Source organism: Gymnoscopelus braueri (assembly GCF_963280865.1).
Source record: "Gymnoscopelus braueri genome assembly, chromosome: 14".
In the NCBI taxonomy this organism is placed as follows: Eukaryota; Metazoa; Chordata; class Actinopteri; order Myctophiformes; family Myctophidae; genus Gymnoscopelus; species Gymnoscopelus braueri.
In genome coordinates this window covers 33656005-33673271 of record NC_137619.1, presented here as the reverse complement: position 1 = coordinate 33673271, position 17267 = coordinate 33656005, and the positions used below count along the sequence as shown (strand labels likewise).

Here is a 17267-nt window from a genome sequence, read left to right as displayed (position 1 = left end):
CACAAATAATGTTAGCACGTACACACACACACACACACACACACACACACACACACACACACACACACACACACACACACACACACACACACACACACACACACACACACACACACACACACACACACACACACACACACACACACACGTGCACACAGCACAAACACACACACACTAGGAGGCAGGGGGTTGGAGAATTAGAGTTTGGAGCCCTGCCTCCTGATTGGACAGTGCACATTCCCTTTGAAGAAACAGTCTCCCCCTCACTGCCAAATTGTTACGATCCACTAACAGTATTATACACTGTAAAATCCTCAGTGTTCTTTTAACTTAGTTTCTGAGTGTATGTTTACACTCCAGTTGAGACTGAATCTTCAGAGGAACAAATCAAATGTGACAATCACCCGTAGTGGTGACCCTCTAACCTGGCTTCACCTCTCCACTATCACCCTGAACCATAGTGAAAACTAATCCCTAATCCTGAACCATAGTGAAAACTAATCCCTAATCCTGAACCATAGTGAAAACTAGTCACTAATCCTGAACCATAGTGAAAACTAATCCCTAATCCTGAACCACAGTGAAAACTAATCTTGAACCATAGTGAAAACTAATCCCTAATCCTGAACCATAGTGAAAACTAATCCCTAATCCTGAACCATAGTGAAAACTAATCCCTAATCCTGAACCACAGTGAAAACTAATCACTAATCCTGAACCATTGTGAAAACGAATCTCTAATCCTGAACCATTGTGAAAACTAATCCCTAATCCTGAATCATTGTGAAAACTAATCCCTAGTCCTGAACCATAGTGAAAACTAATCCCTAGTCCTGAACCATAATGAAAACTAATTCCTAATCCTGAACCATAGTGAAAACTAATCACTAATCCTGAACCAGTGAAAACTAATCCCTAATCCTGAACCATAGTGAAAACTAATCACTAATCCTGAACCAGTGAAAACTAATCCCTAATCCTGAACCATAGTGAAAACTAATGCCTAATCCTGAACCCTAATCCATAACCATAGTGAAAACTAATCCCTAATCCTGAACCATAGTGAAAACCAATCCCTAATCCTGAACCCTAATCCTGAACCATAGTGAAATCTAATCCCTAAATCTGAATCATAGTACAGCCTATGGCCTCTGACCCTGACCTTGAGAAGGCAAGCCTAAACATAACCTCTGTCCAGCACCCTGCTCTTAGTCCCTCACCAGTGCCTGTGAGACGTTGCCCCCAGTGGCCAGCGATTTAAAGTGTCGGCTGTTATAGACCAGTTGCACCTGGTCCAAGTCCAGCGTCTCCAGGACCTCCTGGCTGGGCCGGTCCACCACCTGCAGCTTCTCATGGCTGTCCGTCAGGACCAGGGTGCGACTGTTAATCCACTGCAGACACACAATTGTTTCACAAAGGTAAACAACACACAATAGGGAACATAGGAAATGCGTGTATCACATGTTTTTAACGGATCAATAATGCAATTCATTACATAGCGTTGCTGAATACTCAATTCTGATGTCTGACCCCACAGGACAATCAAGGCATTCTACATAGGTCTGTCACAGTTATAACATAATCGCCTATTCGCAATTATTTGAGATTATTTTGCATAATCGTCAAATCGTTTTCCATGCTGAAAAATGTTCATACATGTTCAAACATTTTCCAAAAATAGCAGAAATAGCAGATCAACAAGCTTACAGTATAAGCTTGTAGATCAGCAATTTCTGCTATTTTTTAATATTTTTCGAAGGTATAAAATTATTAAATGTGTCAGTAATTTCTTTGTATATTTAAGTTATTTGTCATATCTGCCCTGTGCAATTTTTGCTCACAAAGCCTAAAAGGCCAATCAGATATTATAGTTTTTTTCATGTGTTCCAATGTTCAACGCCAAAAACACCTTGAAATCGTTAATCGCGATTATTTGTGTGACAATTAGTCGTCAACTTAAATTTGTAATCGTGACGGCCCTAATTCTACGGTCAGTTATTCCCTGATAGGAGCAGGGGTGGACTGGCCATTTGGCGTACCGGGCAAATGCCCGGTGGGCCGCGGGCCAGTGGGCCGCTGGGCCCACTGGCCCGCGTGGCCCAATTATTAGGTCAGGGTCGCGTGGCCCAATTATTAGTTTAAGTTAATGTTTGGGCTAAGATGCTTTCCAGCAGGGCCTCAGTGCGGCTGCAGAGTTCATGTGCAGGGCTAGGCTGAAACAGTGAAACCCCCCGTTGACAAAACGGCCCGGGGGGTGGTGGGCCGGTCCGAACCAAAATGCCAGGGCTGAATTTTGGTCCCAGTCCGGCCCTGGATAGGAGACAGCTGCTGTGACTCTCTTCACGTTGCTATGGACGAGGAAGCTTGGAGGCTAAAATTGTTTTCGCTACTTTTACAAGTAGAGCATTCATTTACGAAAGAATATAACAAGTTGTGTGTGTGTGTGTGTGTGTACTCACACTCAGGTTGATGATGTCACTGTTAAGGCTGAGCTGTCTCTGTTTGATGACATGGATGGTCCCAGAGTCTTCCTTCTTCACCTGAATACACAACAGAGAACAGAAGTCGGTTACCTTCAAAACAGTCTGTCCAAAAACACCACCGACTCAAGTGAAGGGGAATTACAACTATACACTAGAGCGGCAACTATCGAGTTTCTTAGCGATTATTCCATCAATTACTTTTTCAATTAATTGAACAATCGAGAAGCGTGTTTAAAAGATATTTTTATTTAATTTTTTATACATCAATGAATCGACAAGAAGAAATTCTAATAAGATGTTTTACTGTGAACTAAATCAATTAGTCTGATTAGCCACTCAAATGGCAAGAACACTTTGGTAGAGGTTTGGGTTGTGTAATAAAAAAATGTGGAATTGCCTCGCCATGATGGAACTCCAAAAGGTGGGCAAGAGATAAAAAATGGTTGCTCCATTGATTAGGAATTGATCATTCAAAATATACTCCTCATTGACTAAAGAGCTCTCAAAGTCACTCTTTTAGCCCGTAAACAACACACAGTTGATTCAGACAATATAGATCACTGCACCGTTTGTTTTCTTAATAAAAATGTCGACTTCCTGTTTTTTTATTATTACTATTTGAATATCTGGATCTGCGGATCCAGTCTGGGTATTCTTCATAATACAATTTAAAAATCGACAGGAAGTTGACATTTTTATTTATAGATGTTCTATATTGTCTGAATCACCTTTGTTTGGGTTTTTGTTTACGTGCTAAAAGAGTGACTTTGAGAGCTGTTTCACCGTACAATGTACTGTAAGTCAATGAGGAGCATATTTTGAATTATACATTTCTAGTCAATAGAGCAATTCTTTCTTGGCCACCTTTGGAGTTACATCATGGTGAGGTAATTACACAACCCAAACCTCTACCAAAGAGTTCTTGCCCTTTAAGCCCTATTTTAATTATAGTTTTTTTTAATCAATAACCTTATAATATATTTTAATTAAAATAACACTTGTCTTTGTTGTGCTCAGCATGTTGCCCATGCTTACAGAAGTCTTTGTCTAGTTAGTTCTCTTATCTTATGTGTCTAGTGGCACAGCATTGTGTTGAAGCCACTGCAGCAAGGTTATTCTAACAATAAGCCTCATGTGCCCTGTCTGAAAACTGCTGTAATTATCCCATTAAGACCTGAGCCCCCGATTCTACAAAATGTCTTCTAAATCCTAACAGTTTTGTGACAAACAAATGTTGCTATATCAGTGGTGCTCAAAACCTTTTCATGTCAAGGACCCCCAAAATTATATGTATTTGACCGCGGACCCCCATCTCAAAATATTTTGTTCCAGGGACCCCCAGAAGCAAAGATTTGAGTAAAAAAAGTTCGCTTTAAAAGAATATATATATATTGAATATATATATTCTAAGATTTGCACACATTGTCTACATCCTGTATCTCAATATGATCCCTTTGGAGACGATCAACAGTTCTGTCTCATCTCATCTCTTATCTAAACAAGAGCAAGCGGAGTGTGTTTTACCAGGAGGAAATGCACTGTGTTCCCTCTGCAGAAGGCCAACACGGGGTTAACCACTTTCTGGGCGGGAACAAACTGCCAGGCCAGCTGGGGGACGCTGGAAGGGTCCGACTGGGGGAGAGAGAGAGACACACACACCACCAGCACTTATTGAAACCTGAGGCCTATTCTACAAATGCCTTCTAAATCAGTAGTTCTCACTCTTTCAAGATTTTTCCAAAATGTTCAAAAAATAGCAGATGTACAAGCTTGCGGCGCGAAGTGACACACCGTGTGAGCTTGGATATCTGCTACCTATCTGTATCTGTATTTTTGAATAGCCAACTCTAAAATCTAAAATGACACAGATGCTTTCCCAGTTTTTAAATGGGTTACAATTCATCATTTACATCAGTGGTTCTCAAACTTTTTCATGTCAAGGACCCCCAAATTGACACTTAATAGCCCGCGGACCCCCATTTGAAAAGATAAGCCAGGGACCCCCCATAAGCGACGATTTTTACGGCTCTAGCAGTGATTCTCAACCATATTAAGGACCCCCAGTTTGACATGCATTAGCCCCCATTTAATGGCATTTATTTCTCTGGGACCCAAATTCATATTGTAAAATCAATGTTAATTTAACTCTGAGATTGTACAAATGGAACCAAATGGACCCGTTAGGGTCCATTTGGTTCCATTTGTACACTCTCAGAGTTACAGACCTATAAGGGTCCATTTGGTTCCTATCCATCATTTAGCTGGGGACCCCCTGGAACCCCCTCAAGTACCCCTGGGGGTCCCCGGACCCCACTTTGAGAACCAATGATTTACATCATGCGGAGTGAGTCATAATAAGTGAAAAAGTAAAAGAAATGTCAGCATTTTGTGAACACCACAATCACAGGCAGACCCAGAAAAACAACAACAGGGAGCAAAACAGCAATGCTGAAAATCAAAGGAGGATTTCATTTTGGCATAGCATGATAATCCGATGTTCCAAATTCAAATGGCCCACCTGAGCCTCTAAAGCTTTTATGCAAACACACAGCATTGTAGAAACACTTGTCAGTGCGCTTGCACTGGTAATCATTGACGTACAGAACTATTTACTGTGTGATTATGGTACTGTAGGTTCAAATGTAATAAACAAACACAGATGGATAGAAATGTGTTATTTGTTTCATTCATCATACATGCCGATGGGAGCTTCATGGAACAGATGGTAGAAAAGTGATTCTCAACCTGTGGGCCGGGACCCCCAGGGGGGTCCCCAAATGATGACATTGAAGTGACAATTTATGGACATTTTGAATACCTAAAAAATAAAATAATAATAGACCATTACTGCATCAATAAACTAATCAACAAACTATACTATAAAAACTGGTCAAACATTGGCCAAATTGTCAAATAATATAAGAAAGACGTTTTTGTTTTTTTTAAATAGACGATCTACAAGCTCACAATGCCTCGCAAATCTGCTATTTTCACAATATTTATCTGGGGAACAGAGTCAATATTTATCTGGCGAAAAAATTTAATGCCTCAACTCCTGCATTCCAAGTGCTTGTCAGGGTGGGGCTGGGGGGTCCAGAGTTCAAATATGATTATTTTTTTGGGGTCACGGCCTGAAAAGGTTGAGAACCACTGGAATAGACAAGGGACAGACAGACAGACAGACAGACAGACAAGTACGCATGCAGAGAGGCAGACAGCCAAACATACAGGACTAACAGACAGCTGGACAGACATAGGAGTTCGGTTCAGACCTTGCCGTAGGGGAAAGTCATCCAGACTTTGAGCGAGGGCTTCAGTCCAATCACCAGAATCTGATCAAATTAAATAAATAAAAGTGTGTCAGTTCAGACATCATGCACTGGAGAGCTGTAAGGATAGAGAGGTCAAGGTAAATGCGTGTTGTGTTTATTTACTGTGTGTGTACGCACACACACACATCATTACAGCTGGAGAGCTGTAAGGATAGAGCGGTCACAAAGTGTGCGCTGTGTGTGTGTGTGTGTGTATACAGTATGTTCACATTCAATATGTTTGTGCATAATGTGTTCAAGTTCAATGCTTGCTGTGTTTATCTGCTGTAGGTGGACGGACACACACACACACACACACACACACACACACACACACACACACACACACACACACACACACACACACACCATGGACAGTTTGTTCATATCTGCAGTATAGTTACATAAATATGTATAAATACACAAGGTGAACATACATAAAATACACATACAGTACAAAGTAAAATCCTGAGTGTTGATTTCACTCTTAGAATGTAAAAATGTACTCGTGGCTAACATATACACACCTTAGTGAGCGAGGCCATGGCCAGCAGAGAGTAGTGCGTGATGGGATGCTCTTTGAGGTCTGGGGGTGTGTACAGGGGCTCGATGCAGCACACCTCGCCCTTGGACCCACTGAACAGACAGCGAGAGTCACACGAGCGCATCCCCATCACCCTCCTAGACGCACACAGGAGGAAAAAAATAGGATAAATAACAGAAAGAGAGACGGAAACGGGGAGCGAGAGAAAAGAGACACATTGGAAGAAAGTGTCAATAATAAAAGACAGAGGAGAGTTAAAGAGAGACAACTGGAACAGCGGGGTAAAAGGTGAGAGTGTCAAAGAGAGGCCTCTTCTTGTCTCTCTTTCGCACTCCTTTCGTCTCCGTTTCAGTTGTCTCTCTTCTGTTTTCTCTGTTGTCTATCTCAGTGGTTCTCAAACTTTTTCATGTCAGAGACCCCAAAATGTATCTATCTATTTTATTTGGCCACGGTCCCTAATCAGAAAATATTTTGTGCCAGGAACCCCTATACAAGATTTGTGTTGTGTTGTTTTTCCATTTATTATTTGTTTTGGGGGGGAGCTCACAAGGCATTGCATCGCGAAGCGTTGTGACCTTGTAGATCAGATCAAAAAGCTGATTTTTATAGGGTTAAAGTGGTTAAACTGATTTTGATGTTGTATATATTATATAATTTTGCCTTCAAGGACGCCTGTTCACTTTGAGAACCACTGGTTTATCTGTTTCTCCGTTTTTTTTCTCCCTCGTTCCTCCGTTCTGACTCTTTCTGTTCTTCTTTATCCTTTGAGCTTTGAAGATTTCAACAAATCACCAGAGTTTGCCTTTGTCAGCATGTCCCATGTACAGTGCTTTATCAAAATCAGCTTTATTGTCACATCACAGGTTTACAGAAGTTAAATTCGTTTTTCAATTAATTCCATCGTATTGTTATTTCCGTAGAAAAAAAAGAAAAGGAAGAAGAGGAAGGGGGTGGGAAAAGAGATCAAAGTAAACAAACAAATTATCAACATATTTACAAATAGTACCCGAGATAAGATATAAAGGTGCGTGAGCATAGCAGCAGATGTATACTGTGCATGATATATACTTAAGGACGTTAATTAAGGTGCGAGAAAAACAAAAGAAAAGAGACAAAAGTCAGTGCGTTGTACAATCCACATAAGGTAGACTGACACTGGTATAATCCGCAAGTAGGTCCATGAGTAAGTTATCACTCTTTATACGCAGGCATGGCACTTAAACAAGCATCACGACAACTGACTCTCATTCGGCTAAATACATTAGGTCAGTCAATCAATCAATCGATTTTTAGAATAAAAACAGACAGACAGTCAGACCTAGAGTTCTTAACGGGCCTGAAAATGAAGGCACGGCCCTAACTGGGCCCTAACTGGGCCGACCCGAACAGGGCCCGGCCCGAACAATTATCCTGATTTTAGGCCTGAAAACATGATGTGCTTAATGTCCCCAAAGTCACGCATCCATCAAGCTTTGCACTGAGCAGATTGGACCTTCCGTTCCAGAGATAATGGCCAAAATATCTTGAAAACTGACACTTTCGCCGGTGTCGATGTTTGAGTTTTGGCCATTTTCGCCAGTTTTGTTTTTATAAGACGGGCTAGGAAGGTCGGACGGCGACGAACTAGATACCCGAGTAAAGTTCACTTTGAGCTGCATCCAACGCATCCACTGCCATTTCCGTCGGCCTTACCGTTCAGTCGCTACGGACTAATTGGCATACATTTTCGTCCCGGCTCGGCCCGAAAACTTCGGGTCGGGTAGGGTTCGGGAAGAATTTGAGAACTCTAGTCAGACCAGCCAACAGAGAGACGGACTAGGCTCACTGACAGCCAGGCAGACAAATACTGTACTGTACACAGTGTATTGTGAAATGTCTGTGAAGCTTGTCAAGGGAGTGGGAAAAACAACGTGCACCCTGCAACGTGCACTCTGCTTGGCCCTGGACTGTGTGCACCATGTCGAGGTGAAGGTCAAGGGTTTGATGGAACAGAGAGAGACAGGATGACAGGCCGTCACACAGCCCAACACGAACGCACTAACAAGACCAGCACTCGACTCTGTGTGTGTGTGTGTGTGTGTGTGTGTGTGTGTGTGTGTGTGTGTGTGTGTGTGTGTGTGTGTGTGTGTGTGTGTGTGTGTGTGTGTGTGAAATTCACTTGTATTAATAATGGCAACATACAGTCTTGGCCTGAGGCACTTTAATCGAGGGTTAATGCATTGCTTCACACACACTTAGACATACAGTACAGTGCACATATATTGATGGATGTGGCACGGGCAAGTACACAAGTCGGCATAAACCCATTCTCTCTCGCTCTTAACATTTGCCACTGCTGTAGCCATACGTAATGTAGTCATAATTAGCTATGCATAATCACACACTCAATATGTCCTGTAAACTTTAAAGCAGGGGTCGCGACACTGACGGTGGGATTGCAAAAATATTTTGAGTCATAAAAAAAAAAAAAAAAAAAAACAGAATGGATAAAATACAATCTAAAAATCATTTTACCATTTTAATACATTACAAATGCGCACCGAACGTGCAAGTTTATGTGCATAAATTACCTCCAGGGTTAGGTGGGGTCGTTAGTCAATGGCCGCATTATTTTGGGGTCGCAGGCTGAAAAGTTTGGGAACCCATGCTTTAAAGCATAGAGACCCGTTTCCTTTTTTTTTTGCTGTAATCTGAGCAAGCGAGACAATTTCGTGCAGTACAGAGGAAGACTACAGTGCTTTCCCCTCATTATGATATAACACAACACACACAGACAGACAGACAGACAGACAGACAGACAGACAGACAGACAGACAGACAGACAGACAGACAGTCAGACACACACACACAGCACTGCACTGCACGTCTGTGATTGCACAGCCAGTGGTGTAATGTAAAGTACATTTACTGAAGTACTGTACTTTTTTGAGGAATTCTTTACTTTACTACAGTATTTCCAGTTATCTGTACTTTTGCTTCTACTCCACTACACTTCAGAGGCAAATATTGTACACTACATTGACCACTTCTTGTTTAACTTCTTACTGAAAAAGGCATTGAATGAGTTAAGTACATTTTGATACCAATTCTTTTGTACTAGTAAAAAAAAAATGTACTTTTTCCACCTCTGTGCACAGCTCTGCCACAAATGACTAATGGTGTGTGTGTGTGTGTGTGTGTGTGTGTGTGTGTGTGTGTGTGTGTGTGTGTGTGTGTGTGTGTGTGTGTGTGTGTGTGTGTGTGTACTAGTATTACTATACTTGTGAGAGCCAAATGTCCCCACAATTAAGAGTATATAGTAGAATTTGAGAAATTGACGTAATGAGAACAATTTCCATGGTCTTCACAAGAGAAATGGTTGTAAGGCTTACAATAAGGAAAATATTTAGGTTGGGGTTTAGGGGTTGGGGGTTATGCCTTATTTATACTGCACATAGTTGCGTGCCTGGGTCACACACCAAAATAGCAGATCGTCTATTTTTGGGTTTAGGGTTAAAATGACGATTGTAAAAATGCCACCCATAATATCGGCGTCCTAAAATGTTGGTGTCCTCACAAGCACAGTAATACAAATACGTGTGTGTGTGAGTGAGTGAGCAAGTGTGTGTGTGTGTGTGTGTGTGTGTGTGTGTGTGTGTGTGTGTGTGTGTGTGTGTGTGTGTGCGTGTGCGTGTCCGTGCGTGTTCAACGCTTGCGCGTGTGTGGTGTGTGCGTGCGTGTGGTGCGTGCGTGTGTGTGTGTGTGGTGCGTGTGTGCGTGCGTACGTGCGTGTGTGTGTGAATTAAAGGGCAAGAGATGAAGGTTGGGGGGGTAGTCTATCTATTTCCTATCCCCATGAGCATTTAAGCATATCTGGTGCGCTCCATTATTCCCCTTGGATGAGGTATTTCTCCAGCAAAGCGGAGAGAGAGAGGGAGAGAGCTTTGCTTTAGTTCCACTTCTGACCTAGTTGGAGTTGTACTAGTAAGTAAGTTAGTAAGGTAAGAAACTGCGAGATGAGTTCGGATAACTGGCTCCGTCCCTGAATATAATCTATAAAAGTCGCTTTTAAGGAAAATAAAAAACTAAGACTAAAAAAAGACGCCACTCTCTGCTAGCAGCCCCTAGAGGCCATGCTGTTCCCTAAAGGAGCCCAAAGCATCCCGTTAACCACATGAACCCTAGCATCCCTATTCTGAGGAGAACTTTAGCCAAAAAGAGCAGATCTACAAGCTCACAACTACTACTACTAGCTATTCTATACTGTTCTCTGTACTCTAGTGTTGAATGAAGAGTATACTAGCCTAAGATCAAACACTTCAATTACACATTAATTTACAGGACACTTTTGATTCCAGGTGAGTCAATCTATGCCGGGTAGTAGTCTATGCACAGCACAGCCTAATGTTCCCCTCTGGTGGACACAGCCAGTACTGCAGCGGGGAGTTTGTTATATACACTGTATAATGTACAGTACTTTAATGAACAGTTCACCGTTTTCCTTCATGGGGATATCTCTTTTACACATTATATTTGTTAAGGTACTTAAATGTGTTTTAACGGTTTCTAGCTTAAAAAAAACAACAGCACTCAGATAAAGCATTTTTAAGGTTTCGAGGCCTATCAGGCTCGAAGCCTTATTGCATCTCTTTGCTTTCACTATTCTTCTTCCGCCGTTTTTGGCAGTTCTGGCCTAACCGCGTGGTCACTTTTTACGAAACTTGGCAATATGGTAGAGGGCTATGCCAAACGGCGAAGAAACGAAACTCACAACTATCGGCCAAAGGGTGGCACTATTTTACTCAATTGACTTTGAACAGGTACAACTCATGCCCTGTTTGACCTACAGCCATGAAACTTCGATACACACATGGGTCTCCTCATGCCAAACAACTTCCACAGTCTGACTTTTGACCTCTGACCTTTTGATTTCCCACCATTTCGAATTATATGAAAAGCAGTAAAAATCTAACTCCTCCTGGAATTTTTGAGCAATCTGCACGAAACTGTCTACACATGAACTTTGGACCAATGCCGACAAACGTGAGCAAGCGGATTTTCCATAAGTGAAAACGTTAAGCTTTTATAAGCCAATGAATATTGCAGTTTTATGAAAATTATTCATCTGCCCCTAACACATACATGCAGACTAACATTTGTTTGAAACTTTGCGATAATGTAGAGGGTCATTCCAAGTATCACTGAAACCAATCTTACTCTAATTGGTCAAAGGGGGGCGCTATAGCAATTTTTTGAAAATGCAAACTTTAAACAGGCAAAAGTCATGCCTCGTTTGGCCGACAGCCATTAAACCTGCTTACACATGTGCCTTGACTCATGAGGAACACATCTATCACTTTGACCAGTGAGCTCCGCCCTCAGATTTTACGCTATATTGAGCAGTTTGAAAAACATTTAAACCCAAGATTTCTGAGCAATTTGCGTGTAAGTGTGTCGTGTGTGAAGTCCCTTTTCACCAGTTCAGGTCTGTTGGTCCAATAGCTTGATCGCTTAATCATCTGCCTTGAAACCACAGGGTCGCCTGTTCAAATCCCACCTCATGCAGACTTCATCTCAATTGCATTGCACACGACATGACTATCAATGAATAAACTTGCAATTGTTAAATGAAACGCTTATTGAGAGTAGTTATTTTCAATGTAAGACGTACTTTATTCCCTCTTTTGTTTTGTTTTGTTGGATTCTCCTTTTTCACTGACTAAGGCTGTGGATTGAATAGCTTGATCAGTTCAGTGTTAGCCTCATGTGCCGGAGGTCCACAGTTCAAACCCCACTCATCACAGTCTACATTTAAATTGCATTGTACAAAACATGACCCTGTTAATTCAGATTTTTTTTTAAACAATAACATGAAATGCTTTTGAGAGTAGTTGTTTTTTATGTATGACATACTTTCTTGTGAAAATAGCCGATCTACAATCTCACACCTTTTTAGATAGCAACGCATTGTGAGCTTGTAGATCGACTATTTTCACTAGTTTCCATTCCGAGGACACAAAAAAAAAATCTTTATTGGTAAATGTTTTGTGAAGCAGTGATCTAGAGTAGTTAGCGTCCTGTCTATCCAATAGCTCAGTCAGTACTGCGGCCATAGCTGAGTGGTTAGTGAGCCCGTCTAGGGAGCCAGAGGCCCTGGTTGCCCTAGGTACGATTCCAGGCCAGGCCAGCAAATGTGTCGATGAAATGAAATGTGTCCCTGAGCAAGACTCTTAACCCCTAATTGCTCACAGGCCCTCATTGGAAACAAGGCCGCAATAACTTTCATGAACGGACCTGTTAAAAGAGTTATCCTTATCCTTTACACTGTCTAACCGCAAGTCTGTAGGTCCCTGGTTCAAACCCCAATTTAACCAGTCCAAATATAATTTACTGAACAAAAATCATGACTTTGTTAATTAATGCATGTTCACTTCTTCTCACTCTGTCACTGCCTCTCTCTCACTCTGTCACTGTCTGTCTGTCTGTCTGTCTGTCAGTCTGCCTCTCTCTCACTCTGTCACTGTCTGTCTGTCTGTCTGTCTGTCTGTCTGTCTCTCTCTCACTCTGTCACTGTCTGTCTGTCTGTCTGTCTGTCTGTCTGTCAGCCTCTCTCTCACTCTGTCACTGTCTGTCTGTCTGTCTGTCTGCCTCTCTCTCACTCTGTCTGTCTGTCTGTCTGTCTGTCTGTCTGTCTGTCTGTCTGTCTGTCTGTCTGTCTGTCTGTCTGTCTGTCTGTCTGTCTGTCTGTCTGTCTGTCTGCCTGCCTGCCTGTCTGTCTGCCTGCCTGTCTGTCTGTCTCTCTCTCTCTCATTGTCTGCCTGTCTGTCTGCCTGTATGTCTCTCTCTCACTGTCTGCCTGTCTGTCTGTCTGCCTGTCTGTCTCTGTCACTGTCTGCCTGTCTGTCTGTCTGCCTGTCTGTCTCTCTCTCACTGTCTGCCTGTCTGCCTGCCTCTTCCTGTCTCTGCCTTATCCCTCGAAACCGCTTATTGCTGCTTGCAGCTATATTTTTCCTATTAATTTTCTATGCTGTTTCTGGGTGTAATAAAAAATGCATCATTGCAGTTCATTTTGTTTACTGATCTTTATAATAGACTTCACTGCAGGCTGTAGTTAATATTATGCTGGTAGGACATCACTTCTATTGATCACACTACTGCTGGCAGTGGCTATAGTATATCATTCTCATAATTCAATTTGACACCGTTACCCCCACATGGGGACATGCGCAGAATTAATGAGGTTATTCTAACCAGAAATAAATGATTGAAATAAGTGTTTAGATCAGATAATCGAAATGTTTTCACCAGCCTTCTTCGGAATCTTCGGATCAGTCTTTATTGGCGTCTTTACATGACACATTTTATTCTGATTGAGCCATCCTTCTGATTATTAATGAAATATTAGGGTCTATGTAAACGCAAGAGTCGTGAGCAGAGATCATACAGGAACAATTTTAAATGTGATATATTTAGCTATTCTTTCACTTGTGATTCTTTATCCCTTAGACTGATGATACTGTAGGTTCTTGGTTTACCTCCTGGTTGGTTGGTTGGTTGATCCTAGAATACTATTTCAATGCATTTGATGTATTACCTTGTGTTTTCCTTTCTTACTGTAAATCGCTCTGGATTAATTGTAAATTGAGTGTAATAGTCTGTGTTCTCTGAGTCCAATAATATTTCACTGCAACGTTAACGTTGGTGGTGCATTTTGAATTTATGTATTCTGCTCAAGATCAGATAAGAATGTGCTACTTTACTGCCCATTATATTTATGTGAAATAGAAATTTATCTTCGGTTCAAATCATTATGAATGGGTTGATACATTTCTCCAAATAGTTGATATGCGCTGCCTGGTACAGTCTGGTACAGAGCGCTATAGTATGAAAGCCAGACAGATCATAATCCATACACGTACAGTATTCTTATTATGATACACACGTATTTTTTTTTTTTATGAATCTCCTCTCCTCCTCCATTGGCTGTGACACTTGCTATGGGCAATGATCAACTTTTTGACCTTCCTTTGAAGTCGCAGCGCTTTTTCATTTCTTCCTCAAAGCGTTGATCTGAACCAAAGCGGTTCAGAGTAAAAAATTAAGTTCATGCATACTGATGCAGTAAATATATCTATAGTGCATAGAACCTTGCCGTATGTATAATATAATACATACTAAATTAGTTCTCCAGTCATAAGCCTTTCATTTCAAAAGCTTTAAAAAAGTTTAATAAAAAAAAAGTCACAACTTTTCATCAATTAACACATTGAGTGCTACGTCCTTTTTTTTTTAAATTCCACAACAGGGTGCTCTAACGCAACTTAGGAATGATCCCTTGACTCTGCTAGAAGGAATGGACGGATGTGACGTCCTCCCAAAAAACATCGCTTCCGTCCATTCCTTTATTAGGATTTGTAGAAAAACACTCCTTTTTTTTTTTAATGGTGAAAACCAGCCATTTTCAACGGGCGATCACTCCAAAATGGCCTATCGCGGTGGAAATGTTTTCGTTCCAGTGGATAGACGGGACCCTCCCCCACCCCCCGGACATCCGCGTGCACGTTGTGGCTTCTGCCGCTGTCCAAAGATCGTCAAAACATGGTAAAAAACTCTGGCACTCTGAGGATGATTTGGATGCATAGTAGCTGGCACTCAATGTGTTAAAAACAATTTTCAAAAGTATTTCATAATTATCGAATAAGTTCCATAATTTTTAATTAATTTAAAATATTTTTTTTAAGTTTAAGAAATAGTGAAAATAGCAGATCCACAAGCTCACAACGCGGCGCGAAGCGACCCGTTGTGACCTTGTGGATCTGCTATTTTCATTAGTTTGGGTCCCGGGCAAACGTCTAATTTCTCTTTTGGGTCTTGACCTAAAAGGTTTGTGAACCACTGCCATAGTAAGTGGATGAGTAAATGTATGTGAATTTACCTAAAAGCCAGCTCAAATACTGATCCTCCACTGTCATTGCACACTGCTAGAGTCGGGTCATCTGTGAACTGTGAAAAGAGAGAAGATAGAAGAGAGACGAAAGGAAAGGAAAAGAGACAATTACAAGAGTGTAAGGGGAGGGTTGACAGATATTCATCCCATTTCAATTAAATCCACATTCTAACGGAGTCGTTCGCCCAAAAAATTACTTATTTTCTATCAGTTACACAAGCCTTGAATTTTTTTTGTTTTTGTCGCATTCCTGAGCCAATAATTGGCTCAGGAATGGAGCCAGTGGAGTGACAGTGGAGTGATTCCACTGACCAATTCTAGTGATTTTCCTATTGACCAATGACCCGGTCATCAAATTATTGGCTCAGGAATGCGACAAAAAGTAAAAAATCTCCATGAATTCAAGGCTTGTGTAACTGATAGAAAATAAGTATGTGTGTGTGTGTGTGTGTGTGTGTGTGTGTGTGTGTGTGTGTGTGTGTTACCTTGACATGTAGAACAGCTGTTCCTGGGGGATGGGCATCAGTGATAGTTCGGAGGAGTTTCCCATTGGCTAGATCCCACATGGTAATCTAACCAATCAAAACACCATGGACAGTGGGGCAGTAATGTTTTGGATGACTTACAGGTAAAACAGAGCAACATTCATCATGTTTAAACGCCACGGTCTTCAACTTGTTGATCTAAAAGGAAGCTGCACATCACTGCTGTACAACTGAGGCACTCAGTGTGGTTCACTGACATCTGACCAGTGGTGGAAGAAGTACTCAATTTTTTTACATTAGTAAAAGTTCAAATGTTTTATAAAAATGCTTTGAAAATAGCAGATATACAAGCTTTCAACACGTTGTGAGCTTGTAGATCGGCTATTTTCAAATAGCTTAAGTATGCAAAGGGCTGAAGCTGGTTAATGGATGTTTTGTAATAATAATAATAATCACTATCTACAAAAAAACTAGTAACTAAAGTCTTTGTAGTGGAGTACAAAGTACAACATTTGCCTCTGAGATGTACAGTAGTGGTAGTAGTACAGAGTAGAAGTAAAAGTATTGAAATTTGGAAACATTCCAGTAAAGTAAAAAAAGTGTACTTAAGCACAGTACTTGAGTACATGTACAGTACTTAGTTACTTTACACCACTGCACCTGACTTTGCAAATTGTGACATTTTGATAATAAATAATACATTATTACAAATTATTAAAAAAATTACACTTTTAATGTACGCATCAAACATGGAAAACCTGTTTTACCCGGAGCATCCAACTGTGATAAGCATGTGTTCTGTCCTTGTGAGGAACTAATGAGCACAATTTGTTGGTCCTGAATTGGTCCGGAAGCTGTGATTAGACCTTTAGGGTTGGTGTCCTAGCTATATAAAAGGTGGTGTAATCGATATGAAATGTTTTGGTTTAAAGTTTTTTTTGTAAAAACGTTAAAGAGCGTTAAAGAGAGAGAAGGGAGGACCCCTGTTACCGAACAAACACACTATAGCAATGATTACTATCAGAATATAGAGCTATTTAACACTTATTTGAACTAAAACAAAATCACTTACACCATCTATACATTAAAATTTGTGTTACGACTAAGGTTATGTATGGTTAGTTGGGGATGGAATTCAACTAGTGGAAATCAACATTAAGTGTGAGTGTTTGTGTGTGTGCGTGCGTGCATGCTTGCGTGTACCTGTCCTTTAGCGAAGCCACACAGCAGTCGTGAGCAGTCATGGTTAATGCTGAGGGCGGACACAGCTCCAAACTCCGCCCCCGTCGCCGTGGTACCCAGACAGAGCCGCAGAGCCTGGTTGACATCTGGTGATTAAAGACAAGAAGATTAGCAGCACTCAAACAAACCTAGATAAGCAATTAAAACATTAATACGGAGGGGGCAGACAGAGGCAGGGACCAAGATAGATACAGATACAGTATGCTTCAGAAACTTATGTTATATCATGTGTTGTAACTTTAAACATGTTTTCATCAAATTCATAAAGGTGAAATG

At 41.1% G+C, this 17267-nt stretch overlaps 1 protein-coding gene across 3 annotated transcripts in view; it reads right to left on the bottom strand.

Moving 5' to 3' along the window:
- Nucleotides 1-17267, bottom strand: part of vps8 (VPS8 subunit of CORVET complex) — an 87161-nt gene that overhangs the window by 53014 nt on the left and 16880 nt on the right. For 2 of the 3 annotated variants that reach the window (XM_080450209.1, XM_080450210.1), the window contains exons 7-14: nucleotides 16953-17077; nucleotides 15750-15836; nucleotides 15253-15320; nucleotides 6322-6475; nucleotides 5756-5815; nucleotides 4008-4115; nucleotides 2460-2540; nucleotides 1221-1391 (exon numbers count right to left, since the gene is read on the bottom strand). In XM_080450209.1, the coding sequence (XP_080306335.1) occupies nucleotides 1221-1391; nucleotides 2460-2540; nucleotides 4008-4115; nucleotides 5756-5815; nucleotides 6322-6475; nucleotides 15253-15320; nucleotides 15750-15836; nucleotides 16953-17077 (854 nt within the window). The remainder of the gene's footprint in view (nucleotides 1-1220; nucleotides 1392-2459; nucleotides 2541-4007; nucleotides 4116-5755; nucleotides 5816-6321; nucleotides 6476-15252; nucleotides 15321-15749; nucleotides 15837-16952; nucleotides 17078-17267) is intronic. The other variant, XM_080450211.1, reaches the window with a different exon arrangement.